The 27,131-nt window shown below is 36.7% G+C and overlaps 1 protein-coding gene across 1 annotated transcript in view; it reads left to right on the top strand.

Moving 5' to 3' along the window:
- The first annotated feature begins 1,722 nt into the window (after positions 1-1,722).
- pkd1a (polycystic kidney disease 1a) overlaps positions 1,723-27,131 on the top strand; it is a 105,249-nt gene continuing 79,840 nt past the window's right edge. Inside the window, exon 1 of the mRNA XM_051705723.1 lies at positions 1,723-2,222. Within this exon, the coding sequence (XP_051561683.1) occupies positions 1,954-2,222 (269 nt within the window). The 5' untranslated portion in view covers positions 1,723-1,953. The remainder of the gene's footprint in view (positions 2,223-27,131) is intronic.

The raw sequence follows: 27,131 nt of genomic DNA, 5'->3' as shown, positions 1-27,131 counted from the left end.
AATTTTGATGTTTAATTAATGTCAGTGAAAGCCATGCTGACAAATAACCCAGAGAGCATACGAACATCTCCGAGATGTCTGTTTTAGATCTTTTCATCTGGAAAGCATCACAATCTGATTAACATCTGCTAAACATCTTAAAAAGATCAGATTTACAAACAAACTAAATCATAAATGTTTCAAAGACATCTGCTGAATGTCTTATTAATATCCGAGAGGAAACGGCTTATAGACGTATTGTAGATGAGCAAAAAACGTAAACAATACGTCTTCCAGATGTAAACACACATCATATAGATGTCTGTGTGATGTACGTGTGCTATCAGGATTTTTGCTGGCCAAGCCGGAACAAAACCCAAAATCAGCCTAACTGGCTTTTTTCAGCAGTGAGGAAATACAAATTCACACAGATATGGGTTTTAAATTGTATAGACCCAAATGGCACAATATTGCAAACCCCTCTTTTAAAATTAATAGAAAATAAAACTCTTATTATACTTATTTTAACCTCCTGAGGTGGACAATCAGCAGTCAAGTACCTCCTTTCACCGACCATTTGCTGTAGAAGACAAAATTACTTATTACATTTAATAATTACTAATAAAATATTATTTTTAAAGAGATATTCAGCCCGTTTTCTATCTTATACTATGACAATTCTTTTTGTCAGATTTACGCATTTCAGTTTCATAACAAAATTACATCAAACTGAATTGAGTAATCATCATAATTCATTTTTGTTTTTTCGATCATTTTGGCTGTGTTAATGCCAACGGCGTAAATTGTGCCAAAGGTGTGTATTGTTTGGGGAATTTTGATATTTCAACCTCAGTTCCTACAAAACATCTATAATACACTGTGTACACAAAATAGTTACACTCAGGACCTTCAGGACAAAAATGTTCCCATTGAAACCCATTAAAACTGCAATATTTGATCCCAGTGCCATTAAAGCATCAAATCATGAATTCTATGATATTATGCTTTCATTCCGGAGCCCTGGCTTCAAAATGTAAATTTTTAATATTTTCCACCAGATGGCGCCATTTTTCTCATGTTTAGCCTATGGAGCAAATACAAGCTTTTCCCCTATTTTCAGTTTACTGTATTATAGAGCACTGCAGGCCAACTGAATAAATGATGCAGCTAAAATTGTGTGGGTGTGTTGGTATGGATGTCAGAGTGTGTTTTCAGAAATGTGTGTGTGTGTGTGTGTGCGTGTGTGTGTGTGTGTGTGTGTGTGTGTGTGTGTGTGTGTGTGTGTGTGAATACAACACTGGCATTATGTAAACAAACTGAAAATAAATGAATATTTGGTAGTTATGATCAGGACTGATGTTGGTTAATAATATTTACTCATTAAAAGTGGAAAATAATATTAATATATATTATTATTATGGCAGTTTTTTGACGCAGACATTTATATCCTCTAAGGAACTCTGAGTAACTTTTTTTTTACATTTTTAAACACAAAGGTTAAAATAAAAAATTAAAAAATTAATATTTTAAGTTTTATGAATTTAAATTTGTTAAACATTACACAATTCAATTTGATGACATTTTGCAATGAAAATTAAATTGGTAAATTTTAAAAATAGGCAAAAATATGTTTTATTTTGAGTGTGGTTTCCAGAGGAGAAAAGTTGGATGAAGCTTCATGCAGTGGTGAGCAGCGGCACTGCAGGATGGAGAAGGAGAGGAAGTTCTTCAGGAACTTCTGGCAAAGCAGACTTGAGAGTTTCCCCCAGCTCTGGAGGAGAAGCGAATGCAGTTCCGTTAACGAAGGAATAAAGGGGGGACGTCATTGAACTTGGGGGAAAACGCGATTTCCAAACGTTGTTTGCTTTCTACATCGTTTCCCTTATGGAAAAACGGGGAAAGAAGTGAACTTTCCTCCACTGCGGCCCGAGGAAAACTTCACCAGCCGACGGGGCGATGAGACGCGAGTGAGCGATGCCTTGGAGAAATGGACAGGCTGTATTTAAGCGGAAACATGGCGTCTGGCTCCCAAAGTTTGGATTATTTTCCAGCCTGCTCTTTGCACTCTGTTGCCTCGAGGCGCTCACAGGCGTCACGGGCGACGGGCGAGCGTGCAATCCGTGTCCGGGGAACTGCTCGTGCGCGGCGGTGGGACCGCAAAACTTGTGCGTGGTTAATTGTTCGAACATCGGACTGGATCAGGCCCCAGCTGCGTCCGATCTACCGAGCGACACGCACACTCTGTAAGACATCGCCGTTAAAGTAGCTGAAAAGCATGTGTGATATGTCAGTGTTATTGCATGTGTTGTGTTGGACACTGTTCTCATGATGGTGAGGCGCTTTCAGATCACCACTGTTTACTTTAGTCTTTAATGAAAGCCCACCATTAGCAGAAGCGCCTCTGGATCTTTGAGATACATCACGTCCCATCTATAATAATTCATTTGAAGGAAAACGAGCTTAATTTAAAAGTCTCTCTCTCTCTCTCTCTCTATAAATAAATAAATAAATAAATAAATAAATAAATTGTCATTTTAATATTTTGCCAAACAGTTAGGACACTAATTTATATTTGTATTGCCTAATTAGTTCACAAACCCTAATAGGACATGTACATCACTCAGACGTCTATCTGGTGTGTGTGTGTGTGTGTGTGTGTGTGTGTGTGTGTGTGTGTGTGTGTGTGTGTGTTTACATCTGGAAGATGTATCTTTTACGTCGTTTGCTCATCTGCAATACATCTATAAAACGTTTCCTCGCGGATGTCAATAAGACATTCAGCAGATGCCCTTGAGACATTTATGATTTAGTTTGTTTGTAAATCTGATCTTTTTAAGACGTTTAGCAGATGTTAATCAGATTGTGATGTTTTCCAGATGAAAAGATCTAAATCTCTTAGATGTACGTGTGCTATCTGGGATCTTTCTTCACACTGATTATTAATATACATATGCTTTTTTCAGAGGCCAATATCAGTCTATTTTATATTATATCTATTTTTAATATAATATGAACCTATATTTATATGACTATTATTATCTATGATGGTATTGTATAGGCTATAGGTTCATGGCAGCATTCTCGCGCTGAGAACACTCTGTTCTCAACTTCTGTTTCTATGGCGCTCGAGCTTCAGCATGTGTTATCCATTTCATATATGCACCAGAGAGATGAAATACTTTGAGCACCTCTGTTGAGTATATAGGGGGAGTGGGGTAAGATGTGCCAGCCAGGTAAGCTGTGCAGAATTTTTGTGATGTGGCATTGTTTTGTTTTTTTAAGAAAGGGCTCATTATATAGCTTCCTTTGATTGAGAGAGGCATTTTGAGAGAGAAATTGTTTTATGTTTTTTTTTAATACAGTTTTTATTTATTTTTTTACACGTCGCAGTCCATTTTCTACATGGCAGGTAAAATGAATTTGGTCAAAGCAAATGTATCAAGGTCTAAAGATATACACCGATCAGCCACAACATTAAAATCACCTGTCTAATATTGTGTAGGTCCCCCTCGTGCCACCAAAACAGCACCAACCCGCATCTCAGAATAGCGTTCTGATATTATATTCTTCTCACCACAATTGTACAGAGTGGTTATCTGAGTTACTGTAGACTTTGTCAGTTCAAACCAGTCTGGTCATTCTCTATTGACCTCTCTCATCAACAAGGTGTTTCCATCCACAGAACTGCCGCTCACTGGATGTTTTTTGTTTTTGGCACCATTGTGAGTAAATTCTAGAGACTGTTGTGTGTGAAAATCCCAGGAGATCAGCAGTTACAGAAATACTCAAACCTGCCCATCTGGCACCAACAACCATCCATGTGATTATCTAATCAGCCAATCGTGTGGCAGCAGTGCATAAAATCATGCAGATACGGGTCAGGAGCTTCAGTTAATGTTCACATCAACCATCAGAATGGTGAAAAATGTGATCTCAGTGATTTGGACCGTGGCATGATTATTATGAGCCCAAAACTTGACATTTAAAGTAACATTTAATTTAGACAACTTGATTTTTCCAGATTTGTAGATTTGATGTTTTTTTGACAACGTTATGGTTAACAGTGTTTCGGAGAATTGTACATTTCTATAGCAAACATACATTTTCTAGTTATCCTCAGTAGTAAAATATTCTATTTGGAAAGAATTGGCTCATTTCGAGTGCAATTCAAGAGGAGGTTCCTCTGTTTTTTACTGGTCTGTATTGGTCTTCACTAATTTGTGCTGGTCTGCACTGGACTCTACTGCTCTTTGCCGGTCTGAAGTGACTTTCACAGGTCTTTAGTAGTCTTCATTGGTCTGTATTTGTCCTCACCGGTCTGTATTAGCTCTCAGTAGTCTGTGCTGCTTCTTAGTGGTCTTTAGTGCTCCGTGCTAGCCTGTAGTTGTTTATTCACAATGTGGGTCCCAATCAGATTTTTTTATTATAATATAATACTGAATAGTTATTATTTTAAGATTAAATTTGTTTTATTCTTTAGTAATATATGTGTCATATTTATTTCAACTGGAGTGTTTATTTGGTTGGGACACTGAAAGTAGAGTGTGTGTGTTTTACGGTTTAATGGTGCTCTTTCCAAATCTGGTTAAACAGTGTCATCTCTTTCTATTCTGTGATACTCTGTTGCGTTTTTACGTTTGTATTATCCACCTTTTTCCTATGTCCCATGATGCTTAGTGTGAAATGAGGGCATTACCTCCGCTGTCAAGTAAACAGTTGTTGTTGCCGTGTATGTCCATTTATTCTTTTGTTGCCTTGTTGGGATTTCAAGGGAAGGGTCTCTTATTTCTTGATGACATACATCAATCACTATATCAGTGTGTTACTGAATGATAATAAACTGCAAGAAAGTCATAAAAGACAAAGAAAGCACGAATAAAACCAGCAAGCTGTTTCTCCCAGACACGATTGAAATTGAATCTGAGCACAAACACAACGTTCCGAGCAAAATTATGTGTTTTTGGTGATCCAATCACATAACATTTTGCACCCCATTTACAACTTTATTTAGTGCTGACCATTTGTGATCAGATCATCCAAAATGCATCTTAATACCAGCTGTAAACAGGGTCTAAAATGACTTCAGCCAAAGCTAGCGAATGCTATAGAACAGGGGTTTTCAAACCGGAGGCGCGCCTCTCCAGGGGGGTACCAGGGCATGATGGGAGGCGTGGAGAATTATGATAAATTCACCAAGTAAAATCAAAAGATAAATAAATAAAAATGTATTGTGAAGATAAATGAAAATAATTTGCTTAATAGATCATAGTACAGTTTAATAGACAGTAGCTCTATGGCGTTATAATTCTGTTAAATGTCATGAATTCATGCATATCATGCGAGAGTGCATCTGTACCGGTTGCTTGAGTGCAAATCTCTCCGCTCGCACACGGGTATGCTGCTCTATGAAATCTCCCTGCTCTCTTTCAGAGAGTGCGTGTACACAATTCTATCATAAAGCCATATAGCTCTGCCTTTGTTCATTCATCCAAATATTCTGGGTCTGTTATATCGAGAAAGAAACTTGTAAATTTTGTGAGGGGGTGGCTTACTGTTCAACACTTTGAAAACCCCTGCGATAGAACAACTTCCGAGTCGCACCCACATTCATTTCTCTAGTAAGACCTCCAGGAGAAAGATGGATAACTTGTAGCAGTTACAAATATTTGGAATTGCACAAATGTGTGAACCTGCAGCAGTTTGCTTATAAATAGGTGTGAACCGCTCTGAGAGCACTGAACACTATGGAAGCCCAGGAGTGCCATTTAAAAAAGAATTAAGGAATAAATTATCAGTCTATTAATTTGAAATTAAAAATGTGAATAAACCAATTGATAAATGGACAAATAAAAAGACACATTTAAATGTGTTTATTTAATTCATGTTTAAAAATGTACTTATTAATGTGCTGTTTTATTGCTAAATATAAGTCATTTTTAAATGCACGTTTTAAATTGCATTTTAAAAAGCAATTGCTTTTCTTCATCCATTAGCCAATTGCTTTTCTTTATTGTTTGATCCTTTTTTTTTCCATTTGTCAGTCCATACCACCAGGAGTGCCAATTAAAAAAAGAAAGAAGGAATAAATCATCAAACTATTAATTTGAAAATAAAAACTTGAATAAGTGCATTTATAAATGGACAAATATAAAGACACATTTAAATGTGTTTATTTAATGTTTAAAAATGTAATTATATTTAAAAATAAAATTGTGCATTAGTAAATCATATTTCATGTTTAAAATGTCATTAAATGTAGCAATACAAGAGTAGATTGAGTCTTTTAAATTGCACTTTTAAAAGGTATTTGCCAATTGCTTTTCCTCATCCATTTGTCATTGTCTTTTTTGTTTTCCTTTTTTCTTTTTCTTTTCTTTTTCATTCTCCAATTGAGAATCGAGTTAAAAAATGCCACTGGACTGTTGACTCGTGGGAGCAACCAATTCACTTTTGACTCAGTTATAAGACACACACTCTCTCCCACGTGCCACTGGAAGAGGATGTTAGATGGCCTGTCATTGGACGACGGTACGATCAGTTTACGTGATATTATTGGATCTGCAAATCCCACGCATAAGAAACAGATCCGAAGCATGTCAGAAGTTAATGGTGGTTGTTCACTGTGAACAGCATCACGATTACCAGCTCCCAATTGGCAAATTAATTAAGAAAAACAATTGGCAAATACCTTTTAAAAATGCAATTTAAAAGGTGCTTTTAAAGTGCATTAAAAAGTGCATTTAAAAGATTCATTAATGTACTTATTTATTGCTACGTTTTATGACATTTTAAACATGAAATAAATATGGTTTATTAATGCACACTTTTATTGTTAATTAATAAGAGAATTACTTTTTTAAACATGAATTAAATAAACACATTTAAATGTGTCTTTTTATTTGTCCATTTATAAATTGACTTACTCAAGTTTTTATTTTCAAATTAATAGATTGATAATTTATTTCTTCATTCTTTTTTAAAGGCACTCCTGGGCTTCCATAGAAAACGGCGTATGTTGACCATTTCAACTAACTGATTCAATTTTATTAATTTGACCTAAATGGACAACAAACTGTGTATTTTATGTTCGAAAAAATATACCCTCAATGCCATGCCATTCTATTCCATTGGGCAAATATGGCCCCATTGACTGTTATGATATCATACATGCATTCGTCATCTGATTTTTGTACATTTTTATTTGGGCTTCATGCTGATGTATTCTGTTTGTTTTTGCTTCTACTGTGACTGCATTGAGAGTTGGAGTCTGCTGGCAGATCTTACTGTGGTCAGATCGACACTGCCATCTCTGCCTCAGTCACTTGATCGACTCCCCAGTGCTACCCGCTAATGGTTATGACAGAAGGACTAGAGGACTCGAGCCCATCGATGACTCCATGCTGGAGTAAACCAGTCTGTCTGAGTGCTTCTGTACTGTGGCTTTAACATGAACACACTGCTGTGTCTCACAGAAAACCGTTCAAAAATAAACATCCATAATGAGATTTATTAAGTGTACCTGGCAGCACACAGACTTCTTTCAAAGTCAGTGTTCTCATCTTGTTAAACTTAGCATAAGACTATTACAACATATCCATATTTTCATCTTACACAAGACGACGTTATGTGATGGCTCATTGGAAGTCCGTTTTCATTTGTAAAATGTTTGGTGTTGACAGTGGGGTTCAGCGAGCATGAATTCTGTCATTCTGTCATTCAGTACTGTCAAATGCTTTCAGAGTAACTAATGCTAAATCCTTCTGTTTTGCGCAGCTTTGTTTAGTGGTCTGTACCTGTCTATAGTCATTTTTACTAATCCGTGATTGTCTGTAGCGGCCAAAACATGTTTTAGAGGTCTTTAATGATCTGAGCAAGTCTGTGTTGGTTTCCATTGGTCTGATGTGAGTGGTCTTTAGTTCTCTGTGCTGGTCTTTATTGATCTTCACTGGTCTGCAGTGGTTTTCACCGACTGTGCTGGTCTGTGGTGGTCTTGACTGATTTGTGCTGGTTTGTAGTTGTCTAAACTGTCATGTGCTTGTCTGCTGCTTTATTGGTTTATGCTGGTTGTTACTGGTCTGTGGTGATCTTCTTTACTGCTCTGCCATGGTCTCTATTGGTCTCCACTGGTCTGTGCTGGTCTTTACTGCTCTAAAATGCTCCATAGTAGGGCTAGGTATTGATACAGATTTCCCGATTCGATTCTGATTCACAAGCTTTTGATTTCAATTCGATATATTGATTCATATGGGTATATTTAGTTATAATGTCCTTTTTGCTTACATATGATAGCAATTATTTTCCTGATAATGCTGTTAATTATACAGGTGACCTTCTAACTAGGTACATTATGAAAATATTAATGTTACTAATTATGACTAACATATTTAACTAACATATTATTACAAGTATTTACCGTGATTTGTTGAACACGTGCTAAAACCGGTCTCTTTAACAAAATCATAATTTCGGTAAAGAGCGTCTGTAAATGAGTGCATATTAACAAGTGAGACTCGAACACCTTTTTCTCATCTGTGCTATGCATGATTAGAATTAAAAGTTTCTTTTTTGTGTTTTTGATCAACAACTGACCATAGAGAACAGAAAGGCTGTTAAAAGAGACATTAATCAGTAACTAGTGGGTCATGTGAATCTCATGGAACAACTTTTACTCTCAACATGCTTACTCCACAACTACACTTCACAATCACTGGTGAGTGAAATATGAACATTTACCAGCCAGTTGCCAAATGTATACATTTTAGCCACATAAAGCGAAATTTGGTTGCAAATGCGAGTGATTTCCTCTCATTGTAGCCTAGTAGAGGGTAGGGCTGCAACTAAGGATTATTTTGATAATCGATAAATCTAACGATTATTCGGCAATTATTGCAACGATTAATCATTAGCTCTTAACCGATTATTCAGCTTGTGCCCCGACTTAAAAGGTTGTATTAAATGTGCTTACTAACAATGAAGAGGACAAAATCATCTTTTAAAAATACCTCTAAATGACATTCACAGAATTAAAGGGAAAAATACTTTTTATTACGTTTAATTCAGTAAAGAAATTCACTGCAAAAGACCCTATTCTTATCAAGTGTTTTTGTCTTGTTTTCCATTTAAAATTGTCTAAAAATCCTTAAAACAAGATCCATTTACTTGAGAAGCAACATATAAGATATTTAGTCTTGCTTTAAGAGAATGTATCTTAAATATAAGTGTATTTTTTCACTTTGTTATACTTCTGCGAGTGCTGTAAAGACAAAATATACTTTTATTCAAGATCTATTCTCTAAAAGCAAGTCTAAATATCTTATATGCTGCTTCTCAGATGAATGCATCTTTTTTTAAAGGATTTTTAGATATTAAAAATACAAATATTTTAAAATATTTTATTCAACATTCTCAAAATGCACAGTGACATATTATGATTCAATAAGTCACGAGCCATCACGTTATAATCTAGCTGCATAGAGTGCACTCGAGGGACGAACATCCCCGTGACAGAGTGTGCATCAGCCGGTACAGTTTCAATCTCTTTCCCCTTAGATCGGGACATTCACACAACTCATAGAAGATGCGCTGACCGCACAGAGGAATGCCAGTTTCTGAGTTTGTAATTATTTACATGACCTGCTTAATTATTATTTGAACTTTAATAAAGCTATAACGCATTCAATCAGAAAGAAACTGCATTAAAGATGTAACATCGGAGTGTTTCCTTTAAAGAGCTCCGGCTCTGCTTATTCCTCAACGAGAGTGCTTCTGTATTTACTTATTTTGTATTTTTGCATTATAATTCCCTCATACATCACCTGAAGCTGTTTGGAAAGTTTAGAGTGCTTCTGGACTGTGAGCTGTGTAATTCTTCCTCTCCTCAGGTCAGGCGCAAGCTGCAGTGCTGCTCTCACGCATCGTCATTAGAGTTTAATGTGATCTCGTTACGTTAAATGAGATCAAACGACTATTTGACAACGAACATTTTTGTCGACATTGTCGATAACGTCGACTAATCATTTCAGCCCTAGTAGAGGGTTGTGCATAAAGTAATAGATCGATCTTGGGATTTCAATTCAGATCATTCAAATGAAGATCCCTATGCATCAGAAAACTATATTTTTTACCAACCCCTACTCCATAGTGGTCTTTACTTGTTTGTGCTGGCCTTTTGTGTTCTATACTGATTTGAAGTGGTATTTAATGGTTTGTTCTTGTTTGTAGTTGTTTTTCCTGATCTGTGCTGGTCTTTATTGCAATGGTCAGTAGTGGTCTTTATTCATTTGTGCTGGTCTGTAGTGGTCTTCATTGGTTTGTGCTGGTCTGTAGTGTCTTTATTAATTTGTGCTGGTCTGCAGTGGTCTTCATTGGTTTGTGCTGGTCAATTTATGCTGGTCTGTAGTGTTCTTCATTGGTTTGTGCTGGTCAATTTATGCTGGTCTGTAGTGTTCTTCACTGGTCTGTGCTGGTCTTTATTGTGGTGGTCCATAGTGGTCTTTACTGGTTTGTGCTGGTCTGTAGTGTCTTTATTCATTTGTGCTGGTCTGCAGTGGTCTTCATTGGTTTGTGCTGGTCAATTTATGCTGGTCTGTAGTGTTCTTCATTGGTTTGTGCTGGTCTGCAGTGGTCTTCATTGGTTTGTGCTGGTCTGCAGTGGTCTTCATTGGTTTGTGCTGGTCTGTAGTGGTGTTTATTAATTTATGCTGGTCTGTAGGGGTCTTTACTGGTTTTGTAGTTTCATCACTAGCCTGCAGTGATGTTTACTAGTCTATGCTGGTTTATAATAATCTTAACTGATCTGTGCTGGTCTTTTTTGTGGTGTCCTTTAGTGGTCTTTCCTGGGTTGTGCTGGTCTATAGTGGTCTTTACTGGGTTGTGCTGGTCTTTATTGTGGTGGTCTGTAGTGGTCTTTACTGGTTTGTGCTGGTCTGTAGTGGTCTTCATTGGTTTATGCTGGTCCGTAGTGGTCTTTACTGGTCTATGCTAGTTTATAATAATCATAACTGGTCTGTGCTGGTCTTTATTGTGGTGGTCTGTAGTGGTCTTTACTGGTTTGTGCTGGTCTGTAGTGGTCTTCATTGGTTTATGCTGGTCCGTAGTGGTCTTTACTGGTCTATGCTAGTTTATAATAATCATCACTGGTCTGTGCTGGTCTTTATTGTGGTGGTCCATAGTGGTCTTTACTGGTTTGTGTTGGACTGTAGTAGTCTTCATTAGTTTGTGCTGGTCTGTAGTAGGGCTAAAACAATTAGTTGACGTTATCGACAACGGCGACAATAAAAAATTGTTGACAAAAAATGTCGTTGTCGAATAGTCATTTGATCTCATTTAACGCAACATGAGATCATTTGAAACGCTAATGATGACACGGGAGAGCAGCACTTCAGCTCGCGTTGATCGAGGAGAGGAAGAAAGAACAGCTCACGGTCCAGACATACTCCAAACTTTCCAAACAGATTAAGACGATGTAGATCGCACAGTATGAGGGAATTATAATACAAAAATGAAAAATAAGTAAATAGCAGAAGCAGTGCTGTTGTGACGTGAAATAAAGCGGAGCCGTACATAAAGCGGAGCGTTCCGCTGAAGCAAAACTTGCCTGTCAGAGCGTCTAAAAAGGAAACACCCCGGCGTTATATCTTGAATGTGTTCTTTATTAAAGTTCAAATAATAAGGAAGTGGATTGTATATATAAGCACAAACTCCGAAACTGGCATTTCTCTATGTGGTCAGAGCCGCTTATATGAGTCGCGTGAAAAACAGCATGTGAGAGTTAAAATTTTTCTCCCGACTGATACACTGTCTCGCGTGGAGACGCTCGTCCCTCGTGCGCGCTTGCTGCAGCTAGATTATAACATGATGGATCACGACGTAGTGGATCATAATATATGTCAGTAATATAATCTTATCGTGAAAAAAAATCAGTGATAACGCAGCTCTATTAAGAAGAGAGAGTTTGTTTTTTGTGAGTTAAAGATGGATCGAAATCAAGTGAACAAAAAGAGTGTAGTCTTAGCACATTATACAATGCAAAATAAATTGGTTTTTGATTTGTCTTTTTGGTTTGTTTTCCAATATAAATATCTAAAACTCCTCACGTACATTTAATTTAGGAGCTATACTGTAGAAGATAAAAATGTTATCGGAGAATGTTGAATATAATATTTAATATTTAAATATTTTTAAACATCTCTGAAAGTAAGTCTAAATATCTTCTATGTTGCTTCTCAAGTAAATGTTTATTATTAAGAATTTTTAGACTATTTTAAATGGGAAACGAGACAAAAACACTTGATAACGATAGGATTTTTTTGCAGTGATTTTTAAAATTAAATTAAACAATAAAAATGTAAGTATTTTTCCCCTTTAATTCAGTGAATGTCATTTAGAGGTATTTTTAAAAGATGATTTTGTCCTCTTTATTGTTAGTAAGCACGTTTATTACAACCTTTTAAGTCGAGGCACAAGCTGAATAATCGGTTAAGAGCTAATGATTAATTGTTGCAATAATCGCCCGAATAGTCAAATAATCATTCTAATAATCGTTAGATTGGTCGATTATCAAATAATCATTAGTTGCAGCCCTTGTCTGTAGTGGTCTTTATTAATTTGTGCTGGTCTGTAGTCGTCTTTATTGGTTTGTGCTGGTCTGAAGAGGTCTTTACTGGTTTGTAGTTTTCATCACTGGCCTGCAGTGGCATTTAATGGTCTATGCTGGTCTTTATTGTGGTGGTCCATAGTGGTCTTTACTGGGTTGTGCTGGTCTGTAGCAGTCTTTATTGGTTTGTGCTGGTCTTTAGTGGTCTTTATTGGTTTGTAGTGGTATTTTTTGTGGTTTGTGCTGGTGTTTAGTGGTCTTTATTGGTTTTTGATGGTCTGTAGTGGTCTATACTGGTTGTGCTGGTCTGTAGTTGTCTTTACTGTGTTGTGCTGGTCTGTAGTGGTTTTTATTGGTTTGTGTTGTCTAGTGGTCTTCACTGGTTTGTGCTGATCTGTAGTTGTCTTTACTGGGTTGTGCTGGTCTGTTGTTGTTATTTACTGGTTTGTGCTGTCTGTAGTGGTCTTTATTGCTTTGTGCTAGTCTGTAGTAGTCTTTACTGGGTTGGACTGGTCTGCAGTGGTTTTTTACTGGTTTGTGCTGTCTGTAGTGGTCTTTATTGGTTTGTGTTGTCTGTAGTGGTCTTTATTGGTTTTTGATGGTCTGTAGTGGTCTTCACTGGTTTGTGCTGATCTGTAGTTGTCTTTACTGTGTTGTGCTGGTCTGTAGTGGTTTTTTACTGGTTTGTGCTATCTGTAGTGGTCTTTATTGGTTTGTGTTAGTCTGTAGTGGTCTTTACTGGGTTGGACTGGTCTGTAGTGGTCTATGCTTGTCTGCAGTGGTCTTGACTGGTGTGTGCTGGCTTATTGTAGTCTTTACTGTTGTTTTCTGGTCTTTACTTCTCTATGTTGTTTTATAGTGGTCTTTACTGGTTTTTGCTGTTCTGTAATGGCCTTCATCTGTCTATAGTAGTGTTTATTTGGTTGGTCTCCTCATTTTTGACCCCGACTTGCATCCAAATTAACAGTTTGCCCTTTTTTGGGTGTCAGCTTTTGTCTGAACTTGAAAGTAAAGATATTTCTGTGTGGAAAAAAGAGGAAAAGAGGCAGTAGATTGCTTTTGGAATGTTTTTGGAGTAAATAGATAGTAGACATATTTAGGTATTCATTTAGTATTTTCTAGAAAAGACTAATGTTAGTGTTCTAGAATCTTCAGAAATTTGCTCCAGAACATCAACTGATTGCACGGGTAGGGAACCGGAACCGAGAACCTAGACTTGAGCTACGTCCACATTAATCAGGTTTTCAAATGATTTCCAAAAGTTGCTCGTCCACACTGAAAAGTGTAAAAACGCTGGGATGGATCACTAGACTGCATCACATGAAAACAAATACATAATCGTTTTCGAATATCTCAGTTTTCCCAGTCCACACTACAATGTGAAGATGGCGTTTTCAAATGTATCCACTTTTCTAAAAGCTCTGTTTTCGTTGGAAAATACGCAGTCTTGGTGTCAAGTCATTTTTATTTGTATAGCGCTTTTCACAAAACACATCGTTTCAAAGCAGCTTTACAGAAAATCATGCATTAACAGAAAATGAAACTGTAATATCTATAATGTCTTAGAGTCATCATTGTGTAATTTGATTAAATGTGATTGTAAATTGTGTATAAAAATAAGTAATTAAATAATAATTGTATTTAGAAACACAGTGAGCAAGACGTAGGTGACTGTGGCAAGGAACACAAAACTCTATAAGATGTTGATTAATGGAGAAAAATAACCTTGGGAGAAACCAGGCTCACTGTGGGGGCCAGTTCCCCTCTAGCTAACATCATTAATATAATGATGCAGGCAGAGATCAGTGAGGTGCATCGATCTTCGTGTGGACGGAAACATGGCGAAATTAATGTGTTTTCAAACAAAAACGTATTAGTATGGATGTGGCCTTACTCGGAACGGTTCTGTTTAAAAAAATACTGAATTTTTGGCTCTTAAAAGTCTGTGTATGCACACCTTTTGCAAAAATTGTATTACATTTATCTCTGATTTGTCATCTGCTCTGTTGAAATGTGAAATGAGGGCAGTAAATGCAATTTAAATAGCATTTCATATTTCCAAAAATGTGTTCCTGAAAAGTAAGAATCGTTAATGCAACCGTTAAGGAATCAGAAGCACTCAGAGGAATACAGATCGGAATTGTAAAATTCCCAACCCTTTGCACAGAAAACACACTTTTATGTAATTCTTCAAGATTTTTTAAATTATTTTTGCCTGCCCATGTAAAACTTGCAGCTACATCGCTAGTTTGGTGGTTGCCTGGCTGTTGCTATGCAATTGCTAAGGTGTTGCTAGGGTGTTTTGGGTTGCTTACTGGCCAAAAGAGCCCAAGTAACTAATCTCTATGATATTCTGGTGTTTATGTCGTTCCTTTAACATTGGGTGATTCCTTTAATGTAAGTCTACATTTTATTGTCTGCTAGGAAACAGCTCTTAGAATCATTAGCTAAACCTTTAATCCATTCAGCATAGTACAATCAAGTGCTACTTTCTCTGGTTGAGTTCTTAAGAACAGACCTAAACCTTCATGTTCTAGAGGCTGAAAGAAGTCATAAACCCACAGACCCAAGAGATCCATGCACATCCAGAATCCAACTCAAGGCAACAGGTTCAGAAGCTCTAGTTTTGACCAAGAACCTTTGGAATGTTTCTGTTCGACTCAAGTGGAGTTGTGGAAATCATTTGCAGCACGGCTGTGGTTAATTTAAGATGAACACTGATTTATCATTAACTCATGAGTTCTTGTGTTCGGGAATGTTTTCGTTCATGTCAGTGTGCAGTTCGGTTTCCCCTCCCCTGTCACTCCTGTATTTATCTATCTGTTCATTCCCATGCAAGTAAAAATAACCACTCGGATCAAAAACGCTCTCACACACAGTTGAGGAAGCTTCTTTGAAATTGTAGCTTGCCAAGCAGCTCGTAATTTCTGTATTGTCAAGTGGTTCAACTAGAGGCAAGCTACCATCTAGAAAAAGTAGTTAGCTACACTTCAAGCTACTGGCAAAAAGTAGCTATTAAAATAGCTTTAATGGGCAAGAACATTAAAATACTATTTTTAATATTTGTAATATATTTTTTTAACACATGAGAACTCAAATAATACAATTTCATCATTTTCTGCATAATATTGCTTTTACTTTCAATTTTACATTTACCACTTGTATTTAAATAATGTGAAAAATATATCAACATTTAACTCAAGGTCATTGGTCTTCTCACAGCATTCTGCCCTGTTATTTTTAGATGAAGATGATTAATACTGTATAATCACATTAGGGTGGCAGATTTAAACTTAAATTAAAACACCAGGAAATACCATCATTTATGTAAATAAGCTGAAAACACTGTGATGTATTTTACACTCAAAAATATATTTGAGCCTATTTTGAAGATTTAGGCATTTCATATAAAAATTCCATCAAATTTAACTAAATTGAATGAACAAAACGTAACATATTTAGGTTTTATTTTATTAAAGATTACGCAATTCAGTTTTGTTATGAAATTGAAATGTGTAAATATTAAAATAATTTTTGTACTAAAATGAATAAGTGAACCGTTTATTTTGTAGCCAGTTCATTTGCATGAACCATCTAAATGAACAGATTCAGTAAAATGAATCAGACTTCCCAACTCTACATGGACAATTTAGGTGAGCACTTTTGATTATTACATTTAAACCTTTAAAAAACCTTTTAAAGTGCATCCGTTTGAAACGGGATGGCACTAAAGACAGGTGTAAACGTAGGTTATTACTAGAAACTCCACACTTATTTGAAAACAGCTGAACTTATGGCACACTGACATACACACATTTCAATGTATTCTCCTTGAGCACTGTGAGCCTGAGGCGCTAAAGTGTTGAACGTTGGCAACACTGAAGCAAATGGAGCAAAAAACAAGGGACAGGGGACTTTGGTTTGAGTTACTGTAAATGGAAGAATAATAACATGCTTTGAAGCCTTTGAGAACCTAGAGTGTGCTGGCAAATGCTCTCTTGAACATGTATTTACAGTTGAAATCAGAAGTTTTACATACACTTAGGCTGAAGTCATTAAACCTCATTTTTTAACCACTCCACAGATTTCATATTAGCAAACTATAGTTTTGGCAAGTCGTTTAGGACATCTACTTTGTTTATGACACGAGTAATGTTTCCAACAGTTGTTTACAGACAGATTGTTTCACTCTTAATTGACTATATCACAATTCTAGTGGGTCAGAAGTTTACATACACTGTGCCTTTAAGCAGCTTGGAAATATCCAGAAAATGATGTCAAGCCATTAGACAGTTAGCTTCTTATAGGAGGTGTACTGAATTGGAGGTGTACCTGTGGATGTATTTTAAGGCCTACCTTCAAACTGCCTCTTTGCTTGACATCATAGGAAAGTCAAGAGAAATCAGCCAAAACATTGTGGACCTCAGCAAGTCTGGTTCATTCTTGGAAGCAATTTCCAAATGCCTGAAGGTACCACATTCATCTGTACAAACAATAGTACGCAAGTATAACACCAATGGACCACTCAGGAATGAGACGCTTTCTGTCTCCTAGAGATGAATGTAGCTTGGTACAAAAAGTGCAAATCAATCCCAGAACAACAGCAAAGGACCTTGTAAAGATGCTGGAGGAAACAGGTAGACAAGTATCTATATCCACAGTAAAACAAGTCCTATATCGACATAACATTAAAGGTTGCTCATCAGTGAAGAAGCCACTGCTCCAAAACCACCATAAAAAAGCCAGACTACAGTTTACAAGTGCACATGGGGACAAAGATCTTACTTTTTGGAGAAATGTCCTCTGGTCTGATGAAAATAAAACTGAACTGGCCATAATGACCATCATTCTGTTTAGAGGAAAAAGGGTGAGGTTTGCAAAACCGAAGAACACCATCCCAACCGTGAAGCATGGGGGTGGCAGCATCATGTTGTAGGGGTGCTTTGCTGCAGGAGGGACTGGTGCACTTCACAAAATAGATGACATCATGAGGAAGGAAAATTATGTGGACATATTGAAGCAACATCTCAAGACATCAGCCAGGAAGTTAAAGCTCAGTCGAAAATGGGTCTTCCAAATGGACAGTGACCCCAAGCATACCTCCAAAGTTGTGGCAAAATGGCTTAAGGACAACAAAGTCAAGGTATTGGAGTGGCCATCACAAAGTCCTGACCACAATCCGATAGAACATTTCTGGGCAGAACTGAAAAAGCGTTTGCGAGCAAGGAGGCCTACAAACCTGACTCAGTTACACCAGTTCTGTCTGGAGAAATTGGATAAAATTCGAGCAGATTATTGTGAGAAGCTTGTGGAAGGATACCCAAAATGTTTGTCCCAAGTTAAACAATTTAAAGGCAATGCTACAAAATACTAACAAAGTGTATGTAAACTTCTGACACACTGGGAATGTGATGAAAGAAATAAAAGCTGAAATAAATAATTCTCTCTACTATTATTCTGACATTTCACTTTCTTAAATAAAGTAGTGATCCTAACTGACCTAAGACAGGGAATGTTTTCTACGATTAAATGTCAGGAATTGTGAAAAACTGAGTTTAAATATTTGGCGAAGGTGTATGTAAACTTCTGACTTCAACTGTATGAAACTGTCCATGTTTCTAACTGTCTGTCCTTTTCTGCTGATTCAAGACCAGCTGTTCGTATCTTCACTGAAAGACCCCTTAAAAGTTTTTTATGTAGTGGTGGCTTTTAGTCCAAGTCTGATACCCTATTTCAACTCTGTTATGGGGAAAGCACAACAATTGTTTTTTCAATAATATTTTATATAAGGCCGTTATTGGGCATTTTTTGCAGAGATGCCACAAAACATGTTTTGAAAAAGAAATGTCTAGCATTAATATTTGTTTTCAATTGTAATGTGATTTATTGCAAGGCACAGTGAAAATTAGCCTAAATCTACTTGTACACTGAAATCCCTCAATTAAACTGAGTAATGGCATCTCCAAAACTTGGGTAGTTAAGATCACTTAATTTGGTGTCAATATAGAATTAACTTAACTATTTAAGTTAAGGTAGCTCAGATTTGCTATTTAAATGTTGTTTCAACTTAATAATTTTAATTTAATGGACTCAAATTTAGGTCATGCAATAACACAGCTTAAATAATGAAGATTAGATCTGATTCTAGGTCACTCGTAGAAATGCGTAAGTACCTGTACTTAAGTTGCACATGCACAAGGAGAATTCAAATAGTGTTAACAGGGTCTAATTTGACCAAAGGGGACACAGATCACCCTAATGATGACATCACATGAAACAACTATTTGCAACAAAACAACATAAATCTTCTTTACCTGAAAGAAACCCACACAAACACAGGGAGAATATGCAAACTCCACACAGAAAGGCCCAGATGAGCCAGAATTCAAACCCAGAACCTTCTTGCTGTCAGACAACAGTGCTAACCACTAAGCCACCAATAAAACAATATAAATAATAGTACAAAAGAGCTAAAACCTCTATGAATTCTTAATAACAACTATTTAAATGCCCAAATGAGCCCCCCTTGACCGGAGAAACATAATTAAATAAAGTGCAAGGCATTATGGGTATATATTGTGGGATTATTAACACTTAAAATCTTCAATGTATTTTTAAGAAAAATAAGTTCAAGGAGCTAAAATATTATGTTATGACCCCAAAACTTGACATTTCAAGTCGTTTTAAATTAAGACAATTTGATTTTTTCAGTATTGACAATGTTAGCATTTGCAGTGATAGGTATTCGAATTTTAAGTATATAAATGACAAACGCAGTGTGATGGGGTTGAAGTAACGTAGCACTTTAAGGTTGGTCTTAGGGTTTGTAATGATAAATAACTGTTGTTGTTTTGTCTTTTTTGCAAGGCTGTAACCACATATTAAGGATATGGTGTAATAGTTTAACGATTAACCAGTAAAAATCAATATTTGTTGACTAATCTAAATATTGGGGAACTTATTCCCTCTGTGGTTATCCCTTTATGTCTATGGTGGTTACAGCCCTCTCTCTCTCTGTTGATTTGTTTCTACTCTTCTCTCCCGACAGCTGGGCATCTCCTACTGTGAGTATTTAAAGGGGTCTTATCAGAGCAGATAACATGTTATGTAAGAGCACCATAGAAACACAGTTGATGTTACAATATTTGTGCCTCTTCTGTATTTAGACGGTGTTTGAGCTCTGGAGTAAGTGAAACTGATGCTGTACTGACAATAGAACTTCAGTGCTGAAGCTTCTACAATGATTTCATGCATGTTCTGTAGTGAGCGGCACAGAATCTTGATTTATTGCAACAACAGCTAATTTAGATTTTCGTGCTGTTTAGTTTTTTGCCATTTAGTTTCAATAAATAGTATGTATGAACTGGAAGTGAATTAAATGTGTTTAGATAGTGCAAGAACAGGGGTCCCCAAGCTACAGCCCATTTTGGCCCTCCGAAATGTTTTGACCGGCCCACGGAACCATGCTTGTCACACGATTTGACCGGCCCGCACTGGAAGCGTGAGACTGCTTTGGTGGCTTTTCATGCCTTTAAGACTGACTGTAGTGTGAGCCAGCAGAATTGGAGTGCAGGCTGTTAAGGAGCATATCACTGGTTTCACCCGCTGAACGAATACACCCCTTCACTGAAGTACGTGTTGGTCGTTTGAGTCTGATCGAGATGAGACGTCTCATAAATCAAGGAACTGAACATACTGGTACACTTGTTCGCGAACTAAATGCATGACTCAGTCAACATTTTTTTTGACTGTGCTACATGGCCAGGTCTAGGGGTGGCATTGCCCCCCTAAATTGTCTTTGTGCCCTCCCAGTCAGACGGCGAAGCAACTAAGGAGGACCCCTTCAGTCAGACAAAGAGAGAACCTATTGCCCACCCTAAAGCCTGAAGGATACTTCGGTCAGACATGGATGCTTGAAGAAACTTCAGTTAAGGCTAGCATTCAGCTATATGCATACGCAGAGCATTTGCATTTAAACTGAAGTATACTTTGGGGGTTTAAGCAAAAGATCACATTCTAGTACCGGCCTTGTTGTGCAATAACTTGCTCCGCCTCTGAATCGACTTGATGTCACAAATCCCTCTTTTCAGTCCCTCCCCTCCAACCACCTGGCTTCATTCTGGTTAAGCCCTCTTTTTATGATCCAATCAATTCACAATGGATCTAGTAAATGTCCTGTTTCACTCGGAAATACAGTTGGCTATGTAGGCAGCAGGCAAGGCAGCTCAATAGGTTTTGGAACAGAGCTTCTCTCTCTCCACCACACCTCTTTTCCCGGCAATTGGAAAGTACACTGTTAATCATTCTCCGGAGCTGACTTCCAGGAGGAGAGGGGCCCACTCTGCCACATGTGGTCTGGAGTGATGAGCCCGGCCTGGGTCAGACAGGTCCAGAGAGCACAGATGAGGAATAAAAACCTGAGCGGAGCGGCTCACAGTGGGCAATTGTTCGCAAAAAGCCCCCTGAGATGCAATAGTACCACTCTGGGCTTTATCAGGAGCGAAATACACACACACGTACATATGTGCACAAGTACGTAAAGACGCTTACATGGACTCAATATTTACACAAACACACATACACTTCAGTTCTTATTTATACACACCTAAATAAATGATACACACAATTACAAGCGCACACACACTCGCTGGCGAGTATTGTTTGTCCCCTCCTCCTGAAGTTTCCAACATAAACAAAACGGAGTGTGCCATAAAATTCTTTCTTTTTATTCTTTTTTTCTTCCTCCCCCTTGCTTTTTTTCTGACAGAGCCACAACAGACAGACTGGTGTTTAGTGGGTTAGTGTGTAACCGTGGTTACAGCCAATTGTGGCTTGGCTGCATTAACATGGCGATTACAGCTCTAATCTATTTAGTGTTTATGTTGACTGTTGGTGTCGTTATCCTCAATGCCCACTTTATACTGACCATCATCCCATCCAGCATGAATTGTGTTGTATGGTTTTGAGTTGATAGGTCATAATCCCGTGTTCAGAATAGCATGTTAAGATGCTATTCATTTTTGCAATATTTATCATGTTCACAGTATGCTCATTTTTCTGTATGCATGGAATACCTTGACGAATTCTACTACACTACATAGATATGCAAACCTATATATACTTAATATATTATACTCTGGGAACTATGTGGGCTGTATATATGCTGTATATACATACACTACCGGTCAAAAGTTTTGAAACACTTACTCATTCTTTATTATTATTATTTTTCTCATTTTAGAATAATAGTAAAATCATCAAAACTATGGAATAACATAAATGGAACTATGGGAATTGTGTTGTGACTAAACAAAATCCAAAATAAATCAAAACTGTGTTATTTTAGCATCTTCAAATTAGTCACCCTTTGCCTAGAATTTGCAGAAACTTACTCTTGACATTTTCTCAACCAACTTCTTGAGGTATCACCCTGGGATGCTTTTTAAACAGTATTGAAGGAGTTCCCGTCTATGTTGGACACTTATTGGCTGCTTTTCTTTATTATTCGGACCAAGTCAACCATTTCAAAAACGTTTTTTTTTTAATTATTATTAAATTTTAGTTTTATAATGAAATAAATTAATATGGTGGCACTATTATATTTTTGTCTACAAAACTAATTTCAAACATTTAAGCATTCGCCTTCAGATCAAAAGATTTTAAGGTCATGAGAAACATTTCAGTCAAGTGTTTCAAAACAGACAGAACTGGTGTAACTGAGTCAGGTTTGTAGGCCTCCTTGCTCGCACACGCTTCAGTTCAGTTCTGCCCACAAATTTTCTACTGGGCTTTGTGATGGCCACTCCAATACCTTGACTTTGTTGTCCTTAAGCCATTTTGCAAATCTTTTTTTATGGTGGTTTTGGAGCAGTGGCTTCTTCACTTACTGAGCAGCCTTTCAGGTTATGTCGATATAGGACTCATTTACTGTGGATATAGATACTTGTCTACCTGTTTCCTCCAGCATCTTCACAAGGTCCTTTGCTGTTGTTCTGGGATTGATCTTTTTGCACCAAACTACGTTCATTCCTGAGCGGCATGATGGCTGCGTGGTCCCATGGTGTTTATTCTTGCATACTATTGTTTGTACAGATAAGCGTGGTACCTTCAGGCATTTGGAAATTTCTCCCAAGGATGAACCAGACTTGTGGAGGTCCACAATGTTTTTCTTTTTTTTTTTTTAGGTCTTGGCTGATGTCTTTTGATTTTCCCATGATGTCAAGCAAAAAGGTACTGAGTTTGAAGGTAGGCCGTAAAATACATCCACAGGTACACCTCTAATTGACTCCAATTAGCCAATTAGAAGCGAATTGGCTAATTGCCTAAAGGCTTGACATAATATTCTGGAATTTTCCAAGCTGCTTAAAGACACAGTTAACTTAGTGTATGTAAACTTCTGACCCACTGGAATTGTGAAATAGTTAATTAAAAGTGAAGCAATCTGTCTGTAAATTATTGGAAAAATTACTCATGTCATGCACAAAGTAGATGTCCTTAACGACTTGCCAAAACTATAGTTTGTTAATATGAAATCTGTGGAGTGGTTTAAAAAATGAGTTTTAATGACTTCAACCTAAGTGTATGTAAACTTCTGACTACAACGGTAAATATATATATACTTTTATACTGTATACTTGGTACAATCTCTCTCTCTCTCTCTCTCTCTCTCTCTCTCATATATATATACCTTATATATATGTGTGTGTGTGTGTGTGTAATGTATACTTTATATGTTGTGCTACAATGCAAATGTGACAGTAGTGTATCATTCTTTTCAAAACATTTATTGTTGCTTATTTCGTGGCTCACTGGAATACTTTAATGAGTGTTGAACTGCATAATTGACCATTGTCCCTGGCAACCGGTTTCTGACATAGATGTGCTAATTTTATGTCTCTCTTATCACTACATGTTCTCTTTCTTCTTACATAATGCAAAAAATGTAACTCAAAACAATATTTAATATCGGTTTATTTTAGGGCTTAGGATTTGATACAGATTACCAAATTCAATAAGATTGCGATTAGAGGTCGACCGATAGTGGATTTTGCTGATACTGATAACTAAGGTGGTGGAAAAGGCCGATAACCGATTAATCGGCTGATTGTTTTTTAAATTTGATTTATAGAATGATAAAAAAATTAGGTCCCACATTATATTAGGTGGCCTTAACAACTATGTACCATTCGATACAATGTACTTATTATGTATATACATGTTGTTTCATTGTAATTACATTTAAGTACTTGCATTTAATTACATTTGTAGTTACACTGTTAACTTTACCCCTAATCCAACCCTTACCCCAAAACCTAAATCTAACCCCTAACCCTACCCTACCCTTACTCCTAAACCTACCCATACCTCAACCTCAGTAGCAGCAAATGGGCATTTTGCACAACAACATGTAGTTACACAGTAAATACATATTCTTGTATGTATTTAATGTTAGTACATAGTAGTTAAGGCCACCTAATATAAAGTGTGACCAAAAATTCCTTTCCTTACTATGAAGTGCTCAAACATTGAGGCTACATGAGTCCAAAAATGAATAAAATCCAAAAAGCAGTTTATTGTGCAACCAAATTCCCAATAATAACCCTTAAAATTAAGATTTTGTGTATAGCGCGGGACTTTTAACTGTAAACAAGCCCAAAATACACCGGGGACTTTTATTTTAAAATGAAATATTTCACTAGATGAGGTTTACTGATCAGAACAAAAAAAAAAACTATCGGTAACTATCGGCATAGATGTTTGCCGATAACCAATAGTTCCAAAAAAGCAACTATTTGGCATGATTAAACGGTAAAACGGATATATCGTCTGCCTCTAATTGGTTTTCACAAGCTCTCGATTTGATTCGATACTGATTTTGTTATGATTCGATTTGTTTTGATTATGATTCCAATTTCGATTAGATTTAATTTGGGTATATTTCCGTTATAATGCCCATTTTGCTTGCATATGAAAGCAGTTTGACGATTCTCAATACTAGTTTTGATACTACAACAAAATACTAAGCAAATTTGAGTAAACATTGTTTTAAGTTCTCGAGTAATTATTCAAGACAAGTACAGTAATAAAGAACAAATAAACAATTTGCAATTAATAGAACAAATAAAAACAATAGTACAAAGATACAAATTATGAAAACAGTGCTTTAAGTTTTTTACAGCAGTATCAAGTATTGAAGTAAATATTTATAAATTGTAATGAAATGTAACATAAAACTACTTCAATGTGTTATTATAATACATTAATAATTTTAAAGCTACTAAAATGATCCAGCCAAGGGCAGTGTGTGGTTTTCTTGTTGTTTGATTAATATTAATGAGGTTGTTAATTAAAAACGGTCTATTAGGCTGCATTTACTACTGCATTTAGTTATATTTTGATACAGATTTGCTTTTTTTGTCCTGTTGTTGTCGTTCATAAGACATAACTGTGTTTACAATAATACCTTACCAAATAAGGCATTTTCATTGAATTTTGAAGTGTATTTTGCCATTTAGGTCCGTAATTGTTTAAAAGAATTTCACAATTATTCAGAAATTGTTTTTGTCTTTTTTTAATTCCCCTATCCTAGTATATTTTCTTATTTGTTTAGTAGCCATGTAATTAGTGGGATATTGTACAGTCAGGCAGTCATTATTACAAAACAAACCCCTTAAGGGTAATACAGGACCCCAATGCAAAACACGTTTTTTTAAGTGCATTTTGTGTGCAGTTTCGCATATTAGTTTCTTAAAATACAGTGCATACTGCATAGTGTGGCATATGTAGTACACTAGTTCTCTATTTCAAAAGAGCGTGACGTAACATGACAAAACTAGATCAATTATACTATAATCAACAAAGCTGTCTGCACTGCAAGCACGCAATATGTAGACAGCTTCGTTGACTGTAAACAGAGCAGTGTATTTTGCGGTGTAGACTTGGTTTCACAGGAAAAAAGCACAAGTTTCTTCTGTCATATTCCCTCCTTATACTAGTGTTTTACTCAGATTAATTGTGCCAGCCGTGGAATGAAACACTCAGGCACTGAATGTCCGGGGTTTCTTGCCATCTTTCTTACTGTCTGTTTCTCTCTCTTCTACTTGAAGTGGCACTAGACGGCCCTTCGGCCCTTATAAGGTGAAATCAGCACGCCTGGTAAAGTAAAACAGAACCATATGTCACACACTGGCTCCCTCGCGCAGCTCCGCTGAGGGGTTCTGGCTCTGGCGTGGAGCTGTGCACAGGAGCCTAACTTCTGCTAATATAAACCAAAGAGGTCACATTATATAGTCATGTTGAATCAGTACACTAGAGCTTTATGTTAGAGACAAGGAGAGAGAGAGTGTGCGCTGTGTTCTCAAAGAATCGAGAGTGTGAGTACATACTTGCCAACAGTTTGGGGACAAAAATGTTCTTAAAAGTGAGCTATATTTGACAAAACCTCCCTACGGGGACATTCAGGGATGGCCTAAATTGGAAAATCGATTAATAAATATCAATATTTTTTTTATCAATTCTAAAACTGCAAAACGATTTCTTTTATGGATAAAGCTTGGGTTAGGATAAGTGGTCAACTGACTGTGGATTTTGCCGATACGATAACTAAGTTGGTGGAAAAGGCCAATAACCGATTAATCGGCTTATAGTTTTTAAAATCGATTTGTTGAATGTTAAAAAAAAATCGTAGTCTTTCATGGGTAAAGCTTGGGTTAGGACAAGAGGTCAACTGACTGTGGATTTTGCCGATACGATAACTAAGTTGATGGAAAAGGCCAATAACCGATTAATCGGCTAATAGTTTTTAAAATCGATTTGTTGAATGTTAAAAAAAAAAATCGTAGTCTTACATGGGTAAAGCTTGGATTTGGGTTAGAGGTGGACTGATAATGGATTGTGCCGATACAGATAACTAAGTTGGTGGAAAAGGCAGATAACCGATTAATCGGCTGATAGTTTTTAAAATCGATTTGTTGAATGTTAAAAAAAAAAATTCGTAGTCTTACATGGGTAAAGCTTGGATTTGGGTTAGAGGTGGACTGATAATGGATTGTGCCGATACAGATAACTAAGTTGGTGGAAAAGGCAGATAACCGATTAATCGGCTGATAGTTTTTAAAATCGATTTTTTGAGTGCTAAAAAATGTCTTAGTCTTTCCTTACTATGACGGGCACAGACATAGCGGCTGCAAGAGTCAAAAATAAGTAAAATCCCAAATGAGTGTTTGTTGTGCAACTAAAATCCCAATAATAACCAGAAGAAAATGAAGATTAGGTGCATAACGCTGAACTCTTTATTATAAACAAGCCCGTAATACACAATAGGGACTCTTATTTTGAAATGTCTGTGTTTTCAGATCACACAGACACACATGAAATAAAACATACGCTCTTACAATCATCTACAATGGATTACAATATAATCACTATAAAGAATACGTTGTTAATTGTCATGTGTCCTTCTAACATTTCGCATTAATAATTGTGTCAGTCCATATACATTGATGGTGACAGAGTCTTGGTTCTGTTACAGTGCTCTTTATGTAAACATTCACCAATT

The sequence above is a fragment of the Myxocyprinus asiaticus genome, chromosome 8 (genome assembly GCF_019703515.2).
Source record: "Myxocyprinus asiaticus isolate MX2 ecotype Aquarium Trade chromosome 8, UBuf_Myxa_2, whole genome shotgun sequence".
In the NCBI taxonomy this organism is placed as follows: Eukaryota; Metazoa; Chordata; class Actinopteri; order Cypriniformes; family Catostomidae; genus Myxocyprinus; species Myxocyprinus asiaticus.
The sequence above is the reverse complement of the archived record's forward strand: the minus strand, read 5'-3'. Positions and strand labels throughout refer to the sequence as shown.